Source organism: Oncorhynchus tshawytscha, linkage group LG21 (assembly GCF_018296145.1).
Source record: "Oncorhynchus tshawytscha isolate Ot180627B linkage group LG21, Otsh_v2.0, whole genome shotgun sequence".
NCBI classification, from domain to species: domain Eukaryota; kingdom Metazoa; phylum Chordata; class Actinopteri; order Salmoniformes; family Salmonidae; genus Oncorhynchus; species Oncorhynchus tshawytscha.
Window position 1 is genome coordinate 6,335,676 of NC_056449.1, and position 21,737 is coordinate 6,357,412.

Here is a 21,737-nt window from a genome sequence, read left to right on the forward strand (position 1 = left end):
TTTTCAGGATAAAAAAGAAACATAATGGAGCTAAGCACAGGCAAAATACCAGAAAAAACCTGGTTGTCTGCTTTCCACCAGACACTGGGAGATGAATTCACCTTTCAGCAAGACCATAACCTAAAACACAATGCCAAATCTACACTGAGGTTGCTTACCAAGAAAACAGTGAAGGTTCCTGAGTGGCCGAGTTTCAGGTTTGACTTAAATCTGATTGACAATCTATGGCAAGACCTGAAAATGGTTGAATAGCAATGATCAACAACCAATTTCACAAGAGCTTGAAGAATAAAAAAAAATGTAATGGGCAAATATTGTACAATCCAGAAAGAGACTTACCCAGAAAGACTCACAGCTGTAATCGCTGCCAAAAGTGATTCTAACATGTATTGATCCAGGGTTGTGAATACTTATCGAAATGAGATATTTCTGTATTTCATTATCAATCAATTTGACATTTCTAAAAACATGTTTTCACTTTGCCATTATGGGGTATTGTGTGGGGTATGGGGTCTTTTGAATTCATGCTATAACACAACAAAATGGAGTATGAATACTTTCTGAAGGCACTGTAAATCCCTGTTAAACTACAGATACCATTCATGAAAGAAATGCTCAGATTGATCGAGATAACAGGCCTAAACAACAACGTGGTGTGAGAATGACATTGGGAAGGGGTGCTCTGCTACACAGCAGGGGTTGTGTGATTGACTGCATCAGACAAATGTATTTGAACCCTGGGTATGAGGTAGGCAGGGTGGGACGCTAACGCACAACCTCTTACAAATCAAGCTTACACAAGATGGACCATGAACCCCTGAACAATGGTCTTCCAAACACTTGCGGTCAGAGTACATTCCCATCAGACTCTCATTCACTTGTGAGAGGTGTGTGCGTGTGTTAGAATGAGAGAGCCACTTCTCCATCCCCATAAAACCAAGACTGTCTTCAGCTGCTCTCACTGACCTGGTCACATTCCTGGTAGCAATATGATCTCTCTTTAGTTCTCCAGTTGCAGTCTGTGGTCTAGCATTTCGCTACACTCGCATTAACATCTGCTAACCATGTGTATGTGACAAATAAAATTTGATTTGTTTTGATTTGATTTGATTTAGTCTAGTCTACACTACACTGTCTATTGCAGCTTAGCCGCTCTGTCACTGCTCATCCATATATTTTATTTGTATTTTTTCTCATCCCATTCCTTTACTAGATTGTGTGTATTAGGTTTTGCTGTGGAATTTGTTAGATATTAGGTTTTTTTGTGGAATTGTTAGATATTACCTGTTAGATACTGCTGTACTGTCGGATCTGGAAGCATAAGCATTTCGCTACACTCGCAATAACATTTGCTAAGCATGTGTATGCGACCAATAAAATTTGATTTGATTTGATTAGTCTGCATGATTAGCGTTTAATTGATCCCACCACGTGGTGGCGTCCTTTTAAATTATGAGAGGTTCAGCCAAAGATTTTTGTCTGGTTCGGCTTTCAGTGTCGGTGGCTACTTCCGTTTCTGGAAGACAGGCGGAACATCAACATTCACAGACAGAATCAGTAAATAACACTATTTTATCAAAATTGGTAAGGAGTTGAAATCAAACCACTGAATATACATGAAATAACAGATCAAATGTATTGATTAAAAGTGCCCCAGTAAAGTTTCTGCCCAGAAAGGCTATTTTATAGCGTGTGGCTATTTGAATTAGCTAGCGTACTAGCTGGCTAACATTAGCTAAACGTTACTGCAATCTAAGTTACAAAGTATTTGTGAATTAGCCAATTATCTAGCTAAACGGGTTAATTGAACATGGCCAAATAGCCGAAATGGCTTTGGCATGAATTAAAACAAATGTCTGTTCTTTTGAAATTATATAGCTAGCTAATGACTCTAGCTAGCTAATGTACAGTTAATAACGGCGTTATGTAGCTATGTGGGGTTTCCGAAACGAATATTTGAAGGTAGACTCCGCGATATGACGTTGGTGCAAATAGTAAGCAGCATAGCGGGTAAATGTCCATAATAACTAAGAACGTTGAAGCCAATGATGTGTATAAACCCATCGCCTACAAGTGTGATCGGGGATTTCTATTGGAGAAGCCGTTTTAGCCTATCTTCATAGCGGACTGCCTTTGCTACCACGCTCTTAACAACTTCAAGCGAACCCATGCGCAGATACCGTGCGTGACTATTAGAACGTCCAGCATCTCCTCGTTGCAATATCTGCGGTGCTGCTCGTGGCAACGCCATTTCGCTGATTCAAGCCAGGATGTTAATGTACTAATATATCATCTCTCCCTTTATCTACTGCAGTGGTGTGAGGATGTCGGGACAGAAGCGTATGTGTGACTCCAACATCTCCTCTTCATCCTCCAGTGCGCCCCCCGAGAAACGGAGGGAGCGAGAGGGAGGAGAGGATGGGGGTCCAGGGGTCAGCTCTGCTGCAGGAGGGAGCACTGCTGTGGAAACAGTCATCAAACTCGGGGGGGTTTCAAATTCGGTGAGAGAGCTGAAAAGTGCCTAGCCTGTATTTCTCCTACTGTGTCTGTTTGTCAGTATGTCTGTCTTTACATCTAATAGTTGTTATGACTCAACACGATCAATGACATGGCTGATGTTTCCATCATTTGATTGGTCTCTTTCTCTTGTGCTCAGGAAGAACAGGATGTCAAAGCTCTCCAGGTGAAGAATAGGAAGTTGGGAGAATCCCTCGATCAGAGACAGGTATATATAGTCGGTCTGTCTCACTCACTCACTCTCACATACAAACACAATCCCTCTTTTCATCCCATACATCTATAATACTCAACAAGCGGATTGATGCTTTGCAGGTGATTGAGGATGAGCTGAGAGAGAGAATCGAGAGACTGGAGACTCGTCAAGCTACTGATGACGCAAGCCTACTGATCCTGAACAGATACTGGAATCAGGTAACTAGTCAAATAATGAACAATATGCAATTAAAACATTGCACATGGGTCAACATTTGCAAGTAAAACTATCTGTGTTCTTAATACCATCTACTTCCCTCTCTCTCCCCTTTCTCTTAGTTTGACGACAATGTGTGCCTGATTGGAAGGCGCTACGATGAGTCAGGGAGCGAGTCTGTGGAAACCCCGGCTGGAGAGGGGCGGAGCCTCAAGCCTGACACCCCAGAACCCGACGGCGACTCCAACCAGGAGAGAGCCAAAGACCGAGGTACAGCGGGAGAGAGAAAGATATGTAGAGATGTAGAAAGGAGGGATGGAGAGAGGAGAACACTAAGAGGAGAGGACATGAGATTGGTCAGGAGCAAGAGACCGAGGAACAGGGTACTCTGATGAGTTTGTGACAGGGTACCTAACACAAGAGGTAGAGCAGAAGAGTACAATGTACAGAGATGGATTAAATTAAGCCCTTTTGGTTCAGAGTAGAGAGCTGTTATCTGTTGTATGCCTATTATAGGGATGCAAGCTCATTACTTTTCGGTGAATATCGCCGTGTTGATTTCAAAATAAGTAATCCACATGAATCGTGTAGATCTGAAGAAAAATGTAAAACATTTTTGGTGGGGGGGTATATTTCTCATGTTGAAAATGATTGACTGAGCACAGAATGCCACCCTACTTGTTCTACAATGAGTATACCAGAATGAGTGCTTCATCCAATATCACGTGTGACAGCTGATATTAGCCAGCCACTTCCCTAACCAGTCATTAGCATTAGCCCTGCATTAGCCTACTCAGCTGCTTCTCTCAACCAGTCATTAGCATTAGCCCTGCATTAGCCTACTCAGCTGCTTCTCTCAACCAGTCATTAGCATTAGCCCTGCATTAGCCTACTCAGCTGCTTCTCTCAACCAGTCATTAGCATTAGCCCTGCATTAGCCTACTCAGCTGCTTCTCTCAACCAGTCATTAGCATTAGCCCTACATTAGCCTACTCAGCTGCTTCTCTCAACCAGTTTTAAAATGTAATTCAGCCGGGATGTCCATCTACGGTGTGCAGATAGTGATGAGGCTTCTGTTGTTACATTTGTTTAGTAATTTGAGCGTCTCGCAGCGCAAGCAAAGTGGATGCATTGTATCTTTTAAATTTGCCTGTAAGAACAAGAGCCAGTCTGACTAGGCGAGAAAGAGAGAGTGTGTGTGTGTGTGTGTGTGTGTGTGTGTGTGAGAGAGAGAGAGAAACTGAGTGAGAAACTAAGTGAGCGAGCAAGAGGGTGTGTGTGTTTGAGGGATGTAGAGGGGGAGGAAGGAGAGAGAGTGTGTAGGCTATATGTGTAAAGTTGTCTGAAGAGTATGCTAAAGATGGTTTCATAGTGTGTTTTCCTCCTTACTACCACAAGGAAAATGCAGGTCATTATGCATTTCTATTCCTTAATACATTCCTCCTGCTAAATCACAGGTAGGCCTTTGGATATGAGAAAATCTGCAATTTTTTGCAGTAGCCTATTCTATTGAGCAGTAAGCAGTGTGAAGTTAAATTCAATGGTTTGTAGTGGTGTGAATATCAGGGACAGGTTTTTGTGCAGAACGTATTGAAAACGCTATATTGATACTTGACCTGGTATCACATCGTCAGTAAAATGTTGGTATCGTGACAACCCCACTCTGAAAATAAGCACATTTTCTTGCAATTGACTTGTGTTTGCGCCCTCGACAGTTTGCATCCCTGCTGTTAAAAGCACCTATTTGTCCCACTGTTCACATAGGCTCACATAGGCTCATCCTTTGAGTTCAGTAGCCTACCTCTCCTCTCTTTTGTTGAGCATGCGAGATCATGTATTTTAATATGTATCATGTATAGCTAATATGTATTTTCTCAATTAAATAGCCTGTAGGCTATATGCATGGGCGGCAAAGCACGGTGCAGTTGTCTTTCCATGGACATTAACTTCCTAAATATGATAGACTATTATACAGGACTACACAAGATTAACATTTTTCCCTGGTGGCAGTAACTTTTTCAGTTGGTCGCACCAGCTCATAATTTGGTGGCACCAAGAAAGAAAAAAAAATGTTTTAGCAGTGTCACAATAGAATCAATTTGAGTCATCATCTTATACAGTAGTTTACAATATTTTATTAAAGGGATACTTCTCATGCTAGCAGATGCCCATGGACTTCTAGTCATTGCGCTAACGCTAGTTAGCATTGGTATGCAGAACTACCTCTAACTTCCTTCATAGTGGACACAGACATAAAAATGTTATCCACAAGTTAGTTTGACTATGGGGAAGTAGATAAAGGGCCTCGTTGCCAAAATCCCGAAGTTTTCCTTTCAGAAGTGTAATAGACTGCTGAGATGGTATTCAATAATGAAGTTGTTACATCTAACATGTCCAAGCAGGAATGCATGATTCTAAATATTTTGATATGCAACCTAATCCAGTGATTGGGTTGACAATTAGGCTATTTTTATATTAACAGTACCAGTCAAAAGTTTGGACATACATACTCATTCAAGGGTTTTTCTTCATTGTTACTGAATTATACATTGTAGAATAATAGTGAAGACATCAAAACTATGAAATTAACATATGGAATCATGTAGTATCAGATATCTTCATTGTAAAACAGTGTGCTTTGAACTCAATAACAATCCTTGCAAAATAAATATCATACCTGCATTTTGAAATGATATACAATCACAAGGGAGGAGAGAGAGTGTGAGAGGCTCGCTCATTACAGCAGCCGGCCCCAGCAAAACAGGTAGGCACAGCGGCAGGGAGGACACTTTTATTTCAGGAATCATGAGGATAATGCACTCTACTGTTTTAACGTGTTCATGTTTTTATCTGCCCCAAAAAATATGTTGTTTTGATTGAGGCGACCAGGTAGAATGTGCAGCTCGCACCAGTGCGGGAAAATCAAACATTTAACTCGCACAGCCAAGTTAAAGGGACGCAAAATGTGACTAAATGGTCAGTCTGGAGCCCTGCTATAATTTAGGCTCTGACATTGACTAGGAATAAATATTAATGACACGTTTATTTTACTCTGCCTGCAAATCGTCTCAACCCTAAAAGTTATCCAAAACATATCTCAAGTCAAGTGAAAGTGTCCGCAATGCTATTCTATTTTGCCTCAACTCTGCTCTTTCAAACTATGTCTAGCCTATTGGCTGATATAGCCCAATAATACCCATAGTCTAATATAATGGGCCACGTGAGAATCGCTGGTCTTTAAACCCGATTTCTTAGGCAATATTAATTTAGGCAATATTATTTACATTTTGGGTGTATCTTGCCTGACCTGCATCACTTACACCTAAAACAACATTGTGGGACTGCGGTCGGGTTCAGGACCAGTTCTTGCAGAAGCAGGTGGGAGTTGGACAAGAAGTCAGCAAGAGCGGGCGGGAACAGGATGGAGAACTCAGTCCCACGGAGACCTCTTGTTCAGAGTAGTATTAACTCCTGTCTTCACCTTGTCCTCCAGGCCACCAGGGGGAGACGACCACATCTTTCCTGGCGACGCTGGCCAGCAGCAGCAGTGAGGAGATGGAGGCAGAGCTGCAAGAGAGGGTGGAGTCCAGCCAGAAGCAGGCCAACCGCGTGGTGGAGATCTACGACAGCCTGAAGACCACCGTGGAGCAGCTAAAGAAGGACCAGGACTCTGGAGCAGGTGACAGGGGAGAGAGAAGCTGGGGGGAAAGGGAGGCATGGAGGGGGGAGAGGTTTGAAGACTGATGTGTGGTAGGGGTTAGAGGAGTGAGGGAATGAGATGTGAAGGAGTGTAAGCAGTGAGGATTGTGGGTAGGTGTGGAGGGTAGGGTTTTCGGGATGGTGAGAGCAACAAGGGTGTTGAGTGTCTTTTGTCGGTTTGGGCAGAAGGTAGTATTCTTAGTGAGTGAGTTCCTTGAGGGAGTGAGTGAGTTCCTTGTTGTGTGCGTGAGTGAGTTCCTTGTTGTGTGGGTGAAGGAATTCCTTGAGTGAGTGAATGAGTTCCTTGAGGCAGTTCCTTGTTGTGTGAGTAAAGTCAGGAGTAGTAGTAATGTCATGACATCGAGTCTTGCACTTCCAGAGGGCTCCGTGTGGCAGGTCGCCGCCCAGCTCAACACCCTCCTGTCCAGTGAGAATGACCGGCTGCGTCAGCTGACTGAGGACCTTCAGCAGAAGCACAGTCACATGACTAGCGAGGTGATTTGATGTCTTGCATCCTGGCACGTCTGTTTTATTTATCTCCCTCTACACTATGTACATTACTAATGGATCACCACCGCGGTCATATTAACAGTGATTCTGTGTCCCTGTCCATCTGTAGTCTCGTTCTCTGGGCAGGGCAGTGGCGAGGGCAGACACGCGGGTCAGTGAGCTGCAGGGCCTCATCGAGGAGCTCCAGTGGGACATGGAGAAGATCCGACGCAGAGAGAACCGCCTCAACACACACCTGGGAGAAATCCTGGAGAGGGTAAGACTGCGGCTGTATGTTTTTGTGACTCCACGTCAGACTGAGTCTCTCTCTCTTTGCAGTAATGTGTGTTTGACATCTACGGTGGTCTACCATTTTGTAATGAAGTATTTCTGTGTCATTGTGTTCATATACCACAGAACTATATTTATGTGAATGTAAAAGTGTTTATTCCATGGCCACTGTGTAATTCCTCCCAGGTAAACAGTAAAGGCTACAAGGTGTGTGGGGAGGCCAGCAGTGTGTGTGGAACCATTACCATCAACAAGAGAAAGGTACAAAAATATCCTATTTTTTTTCTGCCATTTGTACTTGTCAGAAACTGCACGGACCTGGAGTTATAACTCTTTCATTCTCCTTCCCACTTCCTCTCCTTTTCCCTTTCTCTGCCCCCTCCCTCGTCACCCCTCTCTTCTCCTCTCTCCCTGTCAGTTTGAGGAGATGAACAGTGAGTTGGAGGAGAACAGGGAGCTGGCGGAGAACCGTCTGAGCGAGCTGCAGCGGCGGCAGCAGGACCTGCAGACGTTTAACCAGGAGAACAACAACATGAAGGTGAGCCTACAGAGCCTGACCCAGGGCCTGGGCCGCCAGAATCCTATGGCTCTCTCCCCCAACCCAGCCATTGGATTAGCTGAGGTCCCACGTCCTTATTCAGCCATCCAAACCAGTCAAATGAAGGTAAATAGATAGATGGAGGTTTTTACTGCCTTCTCTGTTGCTTTGCTCACTACCAATCTGTGTCTCCTCTCTCACCTCTCTTTTATGTCTCTCACTTCTATCCCTCTCTTTGATCTGTCTCTTTCTCACTTCTCTCCATCTCTTTGATCTGTCTCTTTCTCACTTCTCTCCCTCTCTTTGATCTGTCTCTTTCTCACTTCTCTCTTTGATCTGTCTCTTTCTCACTTCTCTCCATCTCTTTGATCTGTCTCTTTCTCACTTCTCTCCCTCTCTTTGATCTGTCTCTTTCTCACTTCTCTCCATCTCTTTGATCTTTCTCACTTCTCTCCATCTCTTTGATCTTTCTCACTTCTCTCCATCTCTTTGATCTGTCTCTCACTTCTCTCTTTGATCTGTCTCTCTCACTTCTCTCCCTCTCTCATGCTGTCTGTATCTCTTCACCTCTCTCTCACTCCATTTCATTTTTCTCTTGTCTCCCTTTCTCTCCTTCTTTCTCTTTCTCTGCCTCTCTCTGTCAGGTGGAGTTGTTGAGTCGTGCTGAGGGGGTGGTGAGGGAGAGCTCAGAGTACCGCTGTCTCCAGTCCCAGTTCTCTGTCCTCTACAACGAGTCTGTGGGCCTTAAGTCTCAGCTGGACGAGACGCGCACACGCCTCAACACCACCAGGACGGCACGCCTCCGACAGCTAGAACACATGGAGGTGTGTTTGTGTGCATGCGTTAGTGCCTGTAAGCGCGCGTGTCTTGACTTTTAACGTCTTTTTAATCGAGAGGGATGTGTGTGAGTTTAGCCTCTTTATTCAACAACGACAGGGCTGTGTGTGTAACCGCCTCTCGTCTGTGTTCCAGAATGACGAGGTGTCACTCCAGAGGAAGGTGCGTACTGAGGTGTTCCAGCTAGAGGACACTCTGGCCCAGGTCAGGAAGGAGTATGAGATGCTCCGGATCGAATTTGAACAGACCCTCGCTGCCAACGAACAAGCAGGTCAGCGTCTTCACCACAAATGAAAATAAATTTGGCCTCACGCTCACCGGCCAGTGTTTAGGCACAGTTTTGAGATACTCCTCGAAAACGTCATCACTTTTTTCTTTTCTCTCTCTCTCTATCCCTCTCTCAGGTCCTATCAACAGGGAGATGCGTCACCTGATCAGCACCCTGCAGACACACAACCAGCATATGAAGGGAGAGGTTGTGAAATACAAACTGACACTCAGAGAGGCACAGACTGACCTCAGCCAGGTAAGGGAGGGGGGGAGAGAGCGAGAGAAAGAGGGCAAGAGGGAGATGGAGAGCGTGAGGGTGTAAGAGGCATGCAGGGAGGGAAGAAGAGAGACTGTATGGGAGTGAAGACCATAAAGATTCATCTGTGCGATTCCCTCCTCTCATAGGCTCGTACTACGAAGGGCAGTGCTATCCTTCAATCACAATCCAGTACGGAGCTGGACCTGAAGGAAGAGACCACCTCCCCTCTGACGCCCGCTGCCTCTGCTGATGTCACCATCAAGATGGAGTCTGACAATGGTTCAGCCACGCCCACCAGCACTAGTACGTGTTATTAAGTGTTAATCATTCATTAACTCTTTGTTAACTCCTTATTAACTGATATTCATCCTCTCTCTCCCTCTCTCTCTCTCTCTCTGTAGGTACCTCAGTGAAGACAGAGCCTGGGACAGAAACAGAGGGAGAAATCAAAGAGGAGGAGAAAGAAAAAGAGGTGAAGAAAGAGAAGGAAAAGGAACGAGAGAGGGAGAGAGAGAGAGGCCAACCCGTGGAGGGGGTGGGACCGAGGAGAAGGAGAAGGCTGGGACCAGCAACCAATTGGAAGAGGTTGCTCCGGAGCGCACGTTTGTGATTGGAGGACCGAAGAGGAAGGAGGTGGAGCAACTGAAAATTGTCCGGGCGGAGCTAAAGTAAGTTTGATTGTGGTGACAGTCATGATTGGTGATTAATAATTGGGGTGATGATGATAATGAGGAGGACGGTAGTAGTGGCTGACGAAGGCTATGTCCCTGTAGGAAAGCCCAGGAGTCTCAGAGGGAGATGAAGCTACTGCTGGATATGTACCGCTCCGCGCCCAAAGAGCAGAGGGACAAAGTCCAGCTCATGGCTGCTGAGAAGAAGGCCAAGTCAGAGGTACACACTTGGCTGATGCTACTGACGCTACTTCGCCAGCAAGCATTGTGTGCTGTTTATGGGTTTAATTGATTGGTTAGTGATGATGGTAATATTCTGTGTATTGGATGGTTAGTATTTAGTGGAAGTAATTGATTGATGGTATAACAGTGATGTAACCACTATGTGCTCTGCATATTGAGCTACTATTGAGTGATAATAACCCAGTGAGCACAAGATGTTGGAAAGCCATATTTTCACTGTCTTTTCTACCAAAAAGACATTTTCAACCAAAAAGACGTATTTTCAACATGCACTGCTCAAAAAAATAAAGGGAACACTAAAATACCACATCCTAGATCTGAATGAATGAAATATTCTTATTAAATACTTTTTTCTTTACATAGTGGAATGTGCTGACAACAAAATCACACAAAAATGATCAATGGAAATAAAATTTATCAACCCATGGAGGTCTGGATTTAGAGTCACACACAAAATTAAAGTGGAAAACCACACTACAGGCTGATCCAACTTTGATGTCATTTCCTTAAAACAAGTCAAAATGAGGCTCAGTATGTTCGAGAACGAGTATGCTCAGTGTGTGTGGCCTCCACGTGCCTGTATGACCTCCCTACAACGCCTGGGCATGCTCCTGATGAGGTGGCGGATGGTCTCCTGAGGGATCTCCTCCCAGACCTGGACTAAAGCATCCGCCAACTCCTGGACAGTCTGTGGTGCAACGTGGCGTTGGTGGATGGAGCGAGACATGATGTCCCAGGTGTGCTCAATTGGATTCAGGTCTGGGGAACGGGCGGGCCAGTCCATAGCATCAATGCCTTCCTCTTGCAGGAACTGCTGACACACTCCAGCCACATGAGGTCTAGCATTGTCTTGCATTAGGAGGAACCCAGGGCCAACCGCACCAGCATATGGTCTCACAAGGGGTCTGAGGATCTCATCTCGGTAATGGCAGTCAGGCTACCTCTGGCGAGCACATGGAGGGCTGTGCGGCCCCCAAAGAAATGCCACCCCACACCATGACTGACCCACCGCCAAACTGGTCATGCTGGACGATGTTGCAGGCAGCAGAACGTTCTCCACCAGTGGCGAATTTGCCAATCTTGGTGTTCTCTGGCAAATGCCAAACATCCTGCACGGTGTTGGGCTGGAAGCACAACCCCCACCTGTGGACGTCTGGCCCTCATACCACCCTCATGGAGTCTGTTTCTGACCGTTTGAGCAGACACATGCACATTTGTGGCCTGCTGGAGGTCATTTTGCAGGGCTCTGGCAGTGCTCCTCCTTGCACAAAGGCGGAGGTAGCGGTCCTGCTGCTGGGTTGTTGCCCTCCTACGGCCTCCTCCACATCTCCTGATGTACTGGCCTGTCTCCTGGTAGCGCCTCCATGCTCTGGACACTACGCTGACAGACACAGCAAACCTTCTTGCCACAGCTCGCATTGATGTGCCATCCTGGATGAGCTGCACTACCTGAGCCACTTGTGTGGGTTGTAAACTCCGTCTCATGCTACCACTAGAGTGAAAGCACCGCCAGCATTCAAAAGTGACCAAAACATCAGCCAGGAAGCATTGGAACTGAGAAGTGGTCTGTGGTTATCACCTGCAGAACCCCCCCTTTATTGGCTGGGGTCTTACTAATTGCCTATAATTTCCACCTGTTGTCTATTCCATTTGCACAACAGCATGTGAAATTTATTGTCAATCAGTGTTGCTTCCTAAGTGGACAGTTTGATTTCACAGAAGTGTGATTGACTTGGAATTACATTGTGTTGTTTAAGTGTCCCCTTAATTTTTTTGAGCAGTGTATTTTGCTCATAGGGAAGCGATTTATTGACGGTGGTAACGGCTTTGTATTCACTGTCAGGCAGAGGAGCTGAAGCAGCGTCTAAGGGATCTGGAGGAGAGGGAGAGGAGGGAGGGGAAGAAGATGGCTGATGAGGAGGCACTCCGGAAGATCTGCTCTGTCGAGGAACAAATCAACATCCTCAACAAGAAGCTCTCCCTGGCCAAGCAGGTGTGTGTCTGGGTTGTGTGTGTGCGGGTTGTGTGTATGTGTGTGTGCATGTCTTTGTGTGCATTTGAGCATCATACTTTTGACTAATTTCTCTCACCGTCATTTCCCCCCCTCTTTGCTCCTCCCTCCTTCCATCGATCCATTCTTCAACCTACTTTTCTGTCAACCTACTTCACTCCCTCTTTACCACCCCTCCATCGCTCTTCTTCTCCACCCCTCCACTACCCTCTCCATACCTCCCTATATCCTTCCACCCCTCTGCTACCCTCCCCTCGCTCTTCCTACCCTCTCTCTCCTTCCCCTCTCCCTCCCCCCTGTCTCTCCCCCTTCTCCCCAGGAGGAGGATGCGTTGCTGAGTGAGATGGACGTGACGGGCCAGGCCTTTGAGGACATGCAGGAGCAGAACATCCGGCTGATGCAGCAGCTCAGGGAGAAGGACGACGCCAACTTCAAGCTGATGTCGGAACGCATCAAGTCCAACCAGATCCACAAGCTGCTCAAGGAAGAGAAGGAGGAGCTCGCCGACCAGCTGCTCACACTCAAAACGCAGGTGAGAGCAGGTGATTGGAACAGTGCAGGAAAGGGACTTGAACGTCTAAATGGCAGGTGCACAGTTCAGGCTGACTTTTGTGTTAGGGAAAGACAGTAGCTTGACACTAGCAAACAATGGAGCCTATGTCTGGCCATCTCTCATTATTTCTCTATCGCTCTCTCTCCATCTCTCTATCTATCTTACTCAGGTGGATGCCCAGCTGCAGGTGGTGAGGAAGCTGGAGGAGAAGGAGCGCCTCCTCCAGGGCACGATCGGTACTGCAGAGAGAGAGCTGGCTCTGAGGACACAAGCTCTGGACATGAACAAACGCAAGGTAGCAAAAACACACCTGTGGAAAATGACACGAGCGCACACACACACCATGGACACTCACACAACGAGTATAGATAAGTACTTAACACAAAGAACACAAACTTCCTTGGAAAAATGGCAACGTGCATTGTATCTGCTTTTTGCACCACCCCCTCCCCCTCCAGACCCAGGAGTCTACGGTGCTGTCGGAGGAGGTGCGTAGTCAGCTGGACCAGGTGCAGCAGAGACTGGGCACCGTCAGGGAGGAGGTCATTGAGAACAGCATCTCCAAAGAGAAGCAGTCCTTCAATGCACGCCGCGCACAGGTCAGGCCACAAACATATGCCACATTTTGGTAACTGTCCATGTGCATGTGTAACCACGTACACATACACAGACAATTCAAATCCACTTGAACAAAATAACAATTCAGTTTATTTACTGATTGGAGCACCCTGCTGAACTATTTTCTTCTTTCCCCTGCTGTGTTTTAGGAGGACATCTCCAAACTGCGGAGGAAGATCGAGAAGGCCAAGAAACCCGCAGAGACCGTCCGCAACGGCGATGACATCCTCAATGAGGAAATCAACGATTACAAGGTAGTCTGGATGAACACGCTTTTTACACCAGGTGTAATACGGGTCTTTAAAAGTGCCACTATAAAGTTAAACTGGGCCAACACTACACGGTTTTAGCCTGATCTACATGTCCCGATCAGCTCTCAACGCATTTTTCCAAATATGGAAGCAAATCGAAGCAAACCCGAAATAAAACGTAACACTACAGCCCGTAAAGTGAAACTCATACCCGATTTGCAGTTGATGCCTGCCACACTTTCTCGAAAATATTAAATATATTTGGCCTCATCTGCCATTATCGCCAAGTGTGAGGAGTGCTCAAAGCAGGCATGTCCCAAGGTCAGCCAAAGAGCTACTCAGAAGTATAAAGTTTCTCTTCACCTACCCCACAAGTTCATCACTCTCACACACACACACACATACCGTGCCTTCGGGAAAGTATTCAGACCCCTTGCCTTATTCCACATTTTGTTACGTTACAGCCTTATTCTAAAATGGATTAAGTAAAACATTTTCCACAGCAATCTACACACAATACCCAATCTCTGCAGCACTCCACCAATTAAGCCTTTATGGTAGAGTGGCCAGATGGAAGCCACTCCTCAGTAAAAGGCACATGACAGCCCGCTTGGAGTTTGCCAAAAGGCACCTAAAAACAGACCTTTAGAAACAAGATTCTCTGGTCTGACCAAGATTGAACTCTTTGGCCTGAATGCCATGCATTACATCTGGAGGAAACCTGACACCATCCCTATGGTGAAGCATGGTGGTGGCAGCATCATGTTGTGGGGATGTTTTTCAGCAGCAGGGACTGGGAGACTAGTCAGGATCGAGGCAAAGATAAACTGAGCAATGTACAGAGAGATCCTTGATGAAAACTGGCTCCAGAGCGCTCAGGACATCAGACTGGGGCGAAGGTTCACCTTCCAACAGGACACCGATCCTAAGCACACAGCCAAGACAGCTCAGAAGTGGCTTTGGGAAAAGTCTCTGAATGTCCTTGGGTGGCCCAGCCAGAGTCTGGACTTGAACCTGATTGAACATCTCTGGAGAGACCTGAAATAGTTGTTCAGCGACGCTCCCCATCCAACCTGACAGAGCTTGAGATGATCTGCAGAGAAGAATGGTATAAACTCCCCAAATACAGGTGTGCCAAGCTTGTAGAATCATACCCAAGAAGACTTGAGGCTGTTATCCCTGCCAAGGGTGCTTCAATGATGTACTGAGTGAAGGGTCTTAATATTTATGTAAATGTAATATTTCAGTGTTTTTAGCTAAATTTGCACACAAAATAAAATCTGTTTTTCTTTGTAGTTATGCAGTATTGTGTGTAGATTGAGGGGGGGAAACTATTTAATCCATTTTAGAATAAGGCTGTAATGTAACAAAATGTGAGAAAAGTCAAGGATTCTGAGTACTTTCCAAAGGCACTGTACACACACACACACACACACACACACGAGTTAGCTGGTCTGCTGGGCTATGTTACAAGTTGCATTTAAAGCCTGTTCTTTTCTCAAGCTCTTTTTGCAAAATCGACAATCCATATTGTCATCTTCACGTTTTATGGATGAAGCGTCCATGCAGCATCTGCATGCCAACCATTAGATCCCAATCAGTTTCATGGGAATATGCATTTGTAATCTTAATCTTCTTGAATTATGTAGGCTAAGTAACCTAACTACTGTTTAATCAGATTTTAGAGCAGAGGGAGTTAAGAAGCTACACTTCCACTTCTATATATATATATATATATATATATATTTTAATCAAAGCATATTAAGCCTAGTGGCACACGCTGTTGAGCTCTGGCCGCATGTGATGTTTTATTTTTTTACCATTTCATCACAATCATACAAATAAAATGTCGTAAGTAGCCTAAATACGTGGTGTTTTTGGGTCTAACGTTAGAGCCTAGCATACTAATGAATCATTAAGAGATCTTGCGAGACATTGATTTGGAAAAAAATCAAACCTTTTTATAAACGAGCACCATTCTGAGAAGTGGAGGAGCGTCGCGCACTAGCTGCACTAGACCCCTGATAACAATGTACATAAAGGAACGCAGCATTTTCCTCCGTTGCCATGATGTTTTCCTTACTACACATGCGTAAACCTGCGGCGGCGCCTTTACAGATTACTAGTTAACTAGGATTTGGCTTGACTGAGTCGTTAAATGTGAGATATTTTCTGATGTGTAGAGCCCGTAGACCCAGCAAAAAATAATGTGGTGTATTTAAGCCCTAACTCACCTGTTCTCTCTCATTGCTCTCTTTATCTTTCTGGCCTCCATTTCTCTCTTTCTCTCTCCTTCTCTTTCTCCCTCCCCCTCACTTTCTCCCTCCCCCAGGCTCGTCTGACCTGCCCGTGCTGTAACTCCCGGGTAAAGGACGCCGTCCTGACCAAGTGTTTCCACGTCTTCTGCTTCGAGTGCGTCAAGACACGCTACGACACGCGCCAGAGGAAGTGCCCCAAGTGCAACGCCGCCTTCGGCGCCAACGACTTCCACCGCATCTACATTGAATAGAGAGGGAGGGGGGGGAGACCTAAATGCAGGGAGCGTAGGGGGTAGGATAGTAGTACCTGGAGGTCAGCAGTGTCCACACAGGCTTTCTCTCCAGCCGAACAAAACTGTCTTTTATCACCCCCGCTACTAGCGTGTGAGATGGAATGAGACTGGACACGTGTGGAAATCTGTGAATATCGGCTGGACATGTAATAAATATGGACACCTTGCGCTCTGATTGGCTAGGTGGAATTTCCGCCATGTTGCTGGGGGCGGGGGGGAGCTGCTTAGGGTTGTTTCTGGACTGGTCCTACATTATATTGTCTTATAGAGATCATGATCATGGTTATATTTGCTGGCTGTGCTCTGCCTGGCTGGCTGGAAGGAAAGCCTTTAGGAGACACTGTGCCTGTGGTTCAGGGTTACAGTACATAGGGCCTTGTGTGGGGGAAAAGTGAGGTTTGACTTGAAGGGTTTGACTTGAAGCTTTTCCATAGTTGACTGTAGCTATTGGTGTTTTATAAAAATTTTAAAAAACACTATCGCCCTCTCCCTTCTTTTTGGATGGACTAGATCATTACAGACCTTTCACTGAATTCTAGTCCTGAAGGGCTGCAGTGATGCACTGAAGACCCTAATAACCTTTTTATAATGGCTTTATAATGACATTTTTGTAGTGTTACTTAAGTGTGTTGTAAGAAACAGGATGCATGTTTTGGAACATTTTTATTCAGTACAGGATTCCATCTAGGTTAGTATTGTGGAGTAGCTTATATGTTGTTGAACCATCCTCAGTTTTCTCATAACACAACCATTAAACTCAAACTGTTTTAAAATCATCATTGGCCTTATGGTAATCTCAGTTACCCAGAAGTAAAATTATTGCAAAGTTGTCACTTCACTTGCCGTTTACATGTGAATCTGTCCACGAGAGATTAGTCTCATGGTGAAATCCCTGAGCAGTTTCCTTCCTCTCCGGCAACTGAGTTAGGAAGGACGCCTATCTTTGTAGACTGGTTGTATTGATACACCATCCAAAGCCTAATTAATAAACACCATACTTAAAGGGATATTCAGCGTATGCTTTTTTATTTGTACACATCTACCAATCAGTGCCATTTGAGGCATTGAAAAACCTCCCTGGTCTTTGTGGTTGAATCCGTGCTTGAAATTCACTGCAAGATTGAGGGACCTTACAGATAATTGTAAGAGATGGGGTAAAACATTAATGTTAACCACTTATTTGTATACAAAATAAGTCCATGCAACTTGTGATTTGTTAACCACATTTTTACTCCTGAACAGAGTATTAGGCTTGTCATAACGAGGTTGAATAAATTTGACTCAAGACATTTAAGCTTATTTTTAATTAATTTGAAAAAATTTCGAAAAGCATTATTCCAATTTAACATGGGGTGACACTAAAATCAAAATGTAATCAATTTTAAATTCGGGCTGTAACAACAAAATGTGGGGAAAATCTAGGGGTGTGAATACTTTCTGAAGGCACCAAAACGCCCTCCCTCCCCCTCCCCCTCCCCCTGTCTCCCAGACCGGTTTGAAGGAAGAGCTGTCGCATTGTACTAAACCAGAAGCCAGCATCGCTTGACGGAAAGGAGCGCCTATACAGCAGCATCTACGGCGTAGTATATATATATATATATATATATATATAAAAACAAGCTTTTATGCAAGACAATCCATCGTGGTGTTGAACTTGATGCAAACCCTGGAACAAAGGAATATATACCAACATCCGTGTGGAATACTGAAGCCCAACACGAAAAATTGAGGACTCGCGCATGGTCAAGACAACGTCATCGCGCCTGCAAAAACGTAGCTTTTTTTTTTTTTAGCGCAAACCGAAAAAGAAACTTGTAAAGTAAATCAATAACCTTGACGTTAAAATATACTGTATCCACCGCAGGGAAAGGATACATTTCTAGAAATTAACGTCATTCTATTCTTAACCCGTTCAATACCAAATATAGGCATTGTGTTAATATTAAATATCATTGAACGGTGCCCTGGTTTGTTGTAACATGGCCAAAGTTTATAATACATTTAAAAAATAGCCGCTGAGCTGATATTAAGTTATTTAATAACGTGCATGTTTGATCATACAACCAACGAGTAGCCTACTAGACTATAGGGCCCAGCTAATTATGTTTTCTCAAGAAGTTTGCAATATTTTAATTCCCCTGCAGAACAAGCCAATAATAGGTCTAACTAGCTACAGCTCGGTCGCTTTGTTTGAATGACTGACTGACAACAGAAGCCATTTTTAAACCTACTTTTTAATACGCCGTTTGAAACATTTGCACATACATCGATCTGGGCTCTATAGATCAAGGCGCTGATCCTCAAGAAACCGTTTTTAAAATATAATTGCCTCTTCTATTATCACTTGAATGAGCGTACATTTTGATTTCCCAACATGACTTCCTACAACCGTGCAGATTCATCCTCAATACCCGTTTTATTATCCACGCTTGTTTTGATGCTTGGCTTGGCAGCGCGATGCGTCGTGCAGGCCATGCCTTCGGAGGATAGCCCTCAAGCGGCCCAGGCATCAGTCAGCCTCCGGTCCCTGGTCACGGGGACCTGCAAAGATGTCCACAAATACGTGGAGTCCGTGGTGGGAACCAATGTAATCGAATCGACTGTTGAGGTAAGGAGGATAGGAAAATATGCCATAAAATGTATGCTACCTAATAGTAGACTATTTGAGTAAATCTAACCAGCACTTAATCCCGGGGCGTATTTATTACGCCGTTTCTTTTTAAACGGTACGAGACGGGGAGGGACCTACCAAAATTTGTTTAATTAAAAACCCTCGTTTGGACTAATGATTACACCCCTGTTTCCTGTGTTATTCTATTCATTAATCAATTAACTATCTTCCTTTTAAGGGTGACATTTGCTACATTTTAAAAGCATTGCTTAATTGTGGTTTTCTGTCAACTAAAATTCTTTCTCAAATCTTACTGTATTCCTTGCTTCATCACCTCCTCCACTCACCTCCCCTCCCCATCTCCTTTTCTTCTCTGACCCATATCTCCCTCTCTTCCCTTTCCCCACTACCCGATAATCTCTCCTCTAATCTCCCCTCTACTCTGCCCTAATTTCATCTATGCTTATATCCATGCACCCTCTCCCTTGCTGCCACTACTCTGTGCGCCCTACCCCAGAGTGTGCTGTTGTATCTAGAGTCAGTACTTGGTCAAGAGAACGTCTATACCATGGCCATGGTAAGAAACCACCAGGTTCCTCATCTAACTAACCTCTCCTCTGACAATAGGCCCAAAACAAAGCTCCTTAAAGCTCTGTTTGCAGGGCACATGTCAGTCACTTCATACAGCATGTGTGTTATACAGATAGGCAAATGACTGCATCACTCTTTCATTTTATGCCAATTGTGGGTATGGTTTGTGTAACTGTACATAGCCACATTAATGCCCATGTTTTAGATTTTCAGTTGGCCTTTTTAAATGTTCCATGCGGACACATTACAAGGTGACCGTGATGGACAGTTGTCTCTGGCCTGCTGTGACACACTAAACAGTGCTGCTTGTGTAGGGTAGCAACAGGTGCAGCGGAGTTAGGCTGTCCTACTATGACTACCCTTGACCTCAGCTAAGCTGTCTGTGTGTGTGTGGGGGGGGGGTTTATCGGTCCAGCCATCAGCTGTCTTTTTTATTTTTTTAAATAACAGGACAGCTTCGATCTCACACACCACACACACACGTGTTACGTCATCAACAACACCCCCATGATGCCAGCTGGGAATGCCATTTGAGCATAGGGACTCAATCATTTCGCTCAGTACAAGTGGATTGCACTTGTATGGTGACCGACTGGCCTTTGGGTTTAACTAAACTAACTAACGGCATGATCAAAGACAACCTTTATTGTAGGAATCAAACATGCCTGCCACTCGTAAAAAAGATCTAGGTCAGTGTTGAGTGGGACGATTGAATCAGTGACCCACACCTGCAGACGCCACCTGTTTTATACTGATTGACAGCTGACCTTGTAGCAACAGCTGTGGTCGTTCTAATTGGTATTACTTGTCACTGTCAGTTGTGCTGCTCTATCACTCACTACAGGATCATGGTAAGAAATACATTTTACTGTACATAAAGTAAGCTATACAGGCAGGGGAATAGTGGGCTGACTTCGTTGGCCACTTTAAAGTGAATGTATGGCCCTCTACTCTAGAATAGGACTAGAATATTTATTTCACCGGAGTAACCGTTTTAATTCTCCCCTTACAGTACAAATATGTAAGCTGTACTGTAAGCCATGTCAAAATTCTTCTCACCCTCCTCTCCCCCCTCTTAGTTCTTTGAGATGTTGATCCGGTTTCTGGCTGAAGGAGCTGCCAGCGGCCTGAATGTCATCGCGGTTTACGTCACAGAGATCCTCAGGGTCACAGGGGTTGATGGTGGGTGACCGCATGTGTGTGTAGGTTCATTCTTTCTACAGCACATCTACTTTGGGTTTAGAGAGCTAAAATCATCATGTATCGCTCTCACTTGCACACATTAAATGCTCACGTTTAGTCCGTCAAACCTGTATCTGAGAAGAACTTGCATTTCCTCTCTGTAATATGGGAACTGGGAAGTGTGGGTTTCATTCTTCCTCTTGTGTCTGTGATTTGATCTCTCTAATAGGATCTAAACCGCACACAGGCTATTGGTTTTCAAAGAGATTGCTCTTCGAATTCACTGAAGTTCAAGAGTAAAGATAGACAAAATAATTGAATTACCCCCGGCAATATTTAAACACGTGTCCTCTCTCTCCCACCATCTCTCAGTCCAGCTGCCGTTCCCTCACTTCACACCAGAGGGCGTGGCCATGGTAGGTCAATGGGCTCTGCTGGCTCTGATTGGCTACTGGGTGCTGTCCATTGTCCTGCGCCTATTGGTGGGCGTGGTGAGGAGGGTGTTCTGGATGCTGAAGGCGGGCACAGCGCTGTGGCTCTTCGGCCTGATCGTCAGCGATGTCAAGGCTGGTTCAGACACCACAGCTGTCCGGTTGGCAGGCCTGGTGCTCGGGTGTGCTCTTCTGGGGCTTGCCAGCTACGGGTCAGAAAAGACAATCCACGTGGAAGATCGCCTGAGCATCCTGGAGGGAAGGGTGAAGGCGGTGGAGAGGAGGAAGGGTGATGGGATGGGAGGATAGTTGGAAGGATGATGGTCTCTGTTTCTCAAGTGAAAATAAAGCAACCTCTGGGATTTTATGATTGGAAATGCATGTAAGAAAGTGGTTTCTCATTTCTTATCCCTTTAGGTGTGTTTGTTACATATAATAACATCTGAAATCTATGATACATGGAGAATAGTTTGTTTTGTTTTTTTTTACAAAAAAAACGGAACGGACAAGTATTCAAGTGGTTTAATACGTTTGTTTTACTCTAAGATACGTCACACAGACCATTTTAAACACAGTGGTTTTAAATGGTTTATATTCTCTCTTGCAAGGCTGTCAGTCTGCATTTACAGTATCTTGCCTAGATTGATTCTAAATTACTCACAGAAGACATTAAAACAGTGCAATACATGAAACCACAAAGCCAAGATACACA

General features: G+C 44.9%; 2 protein-coding genes across 3 annotated transcripts; both read left to right on the top strand.

Moving 5' to 3' along the window:
- Positions 1-1,514: 1,514 nt before the first annotated feature.
- Positions 1,515-16,686, top strand: LOC112220782 (E3 ubiquitin-protein ligase BRE1A). The gene is given in 23 exon segments (XM_042302924.1): positions 1,515-1,557; positions 2,315-2,501; positions 2,657-2,725; positions 2,833-2,931; positions 3,052-3,199; positions 6,423-6,608; positions 7,008-7,123; positions 7,248-7,394; positions 7,595-7,669; positions 7,827-7,946; positions 8,591-8,770; positions 8,919-9,054; positions 9,188-9,309; positions 9,459-9,615; positions 9,714-9,815; positions 9,818-9,980; positions 10,086-10,203; positions 12,070-12,219; positions 12,557-12,769; positions 12,960-13,085; positions 13,249-13,389; positions 13,558-13,662; positions 15,992-16,686. Coding segments are annotated over 22 exon segments (3,027 nt in total). The 5' UTR covers positions 1,515-1,557; positions 2,315-2,324; the 3' UTR covers positions 16,169-16,686.
- A 1,000-nt stretch (positions 16,687-17,686) lies between these two features.
- Positions 17,687-21,482, top strand: LOC112220783. Of its 2 annotated transcripts, XM_024382676.2 has the most exons (4): positions 17,687-18,818; positions 19,339-19,398; positions 20,492-20,594; positions 20,967-21,482. In XM_024382676.2, exons 1-4 carry the CDS (start codon positions 18,585-18,587, stop codon positions 21,332-21,334), a joined length of 765 nt encoding a protein of 254 aa, XP_024238444.1. In that variant the 5' UTR covers positions 17,687-18,584; the 3' UTR covers positions 21,335-21,482. The 2 variants fall into 2 exon arrangements, with proteins under 2 accessions (XP_024238444.1, XP_024238445.1); XM_024382677.2 differs by lacking the exon at positions 19,339-19,398 and having other exon boundaries at positions 17,689-18,818.
- Positions 21,483-21,737: the final 255 nt, after the last annotated feature.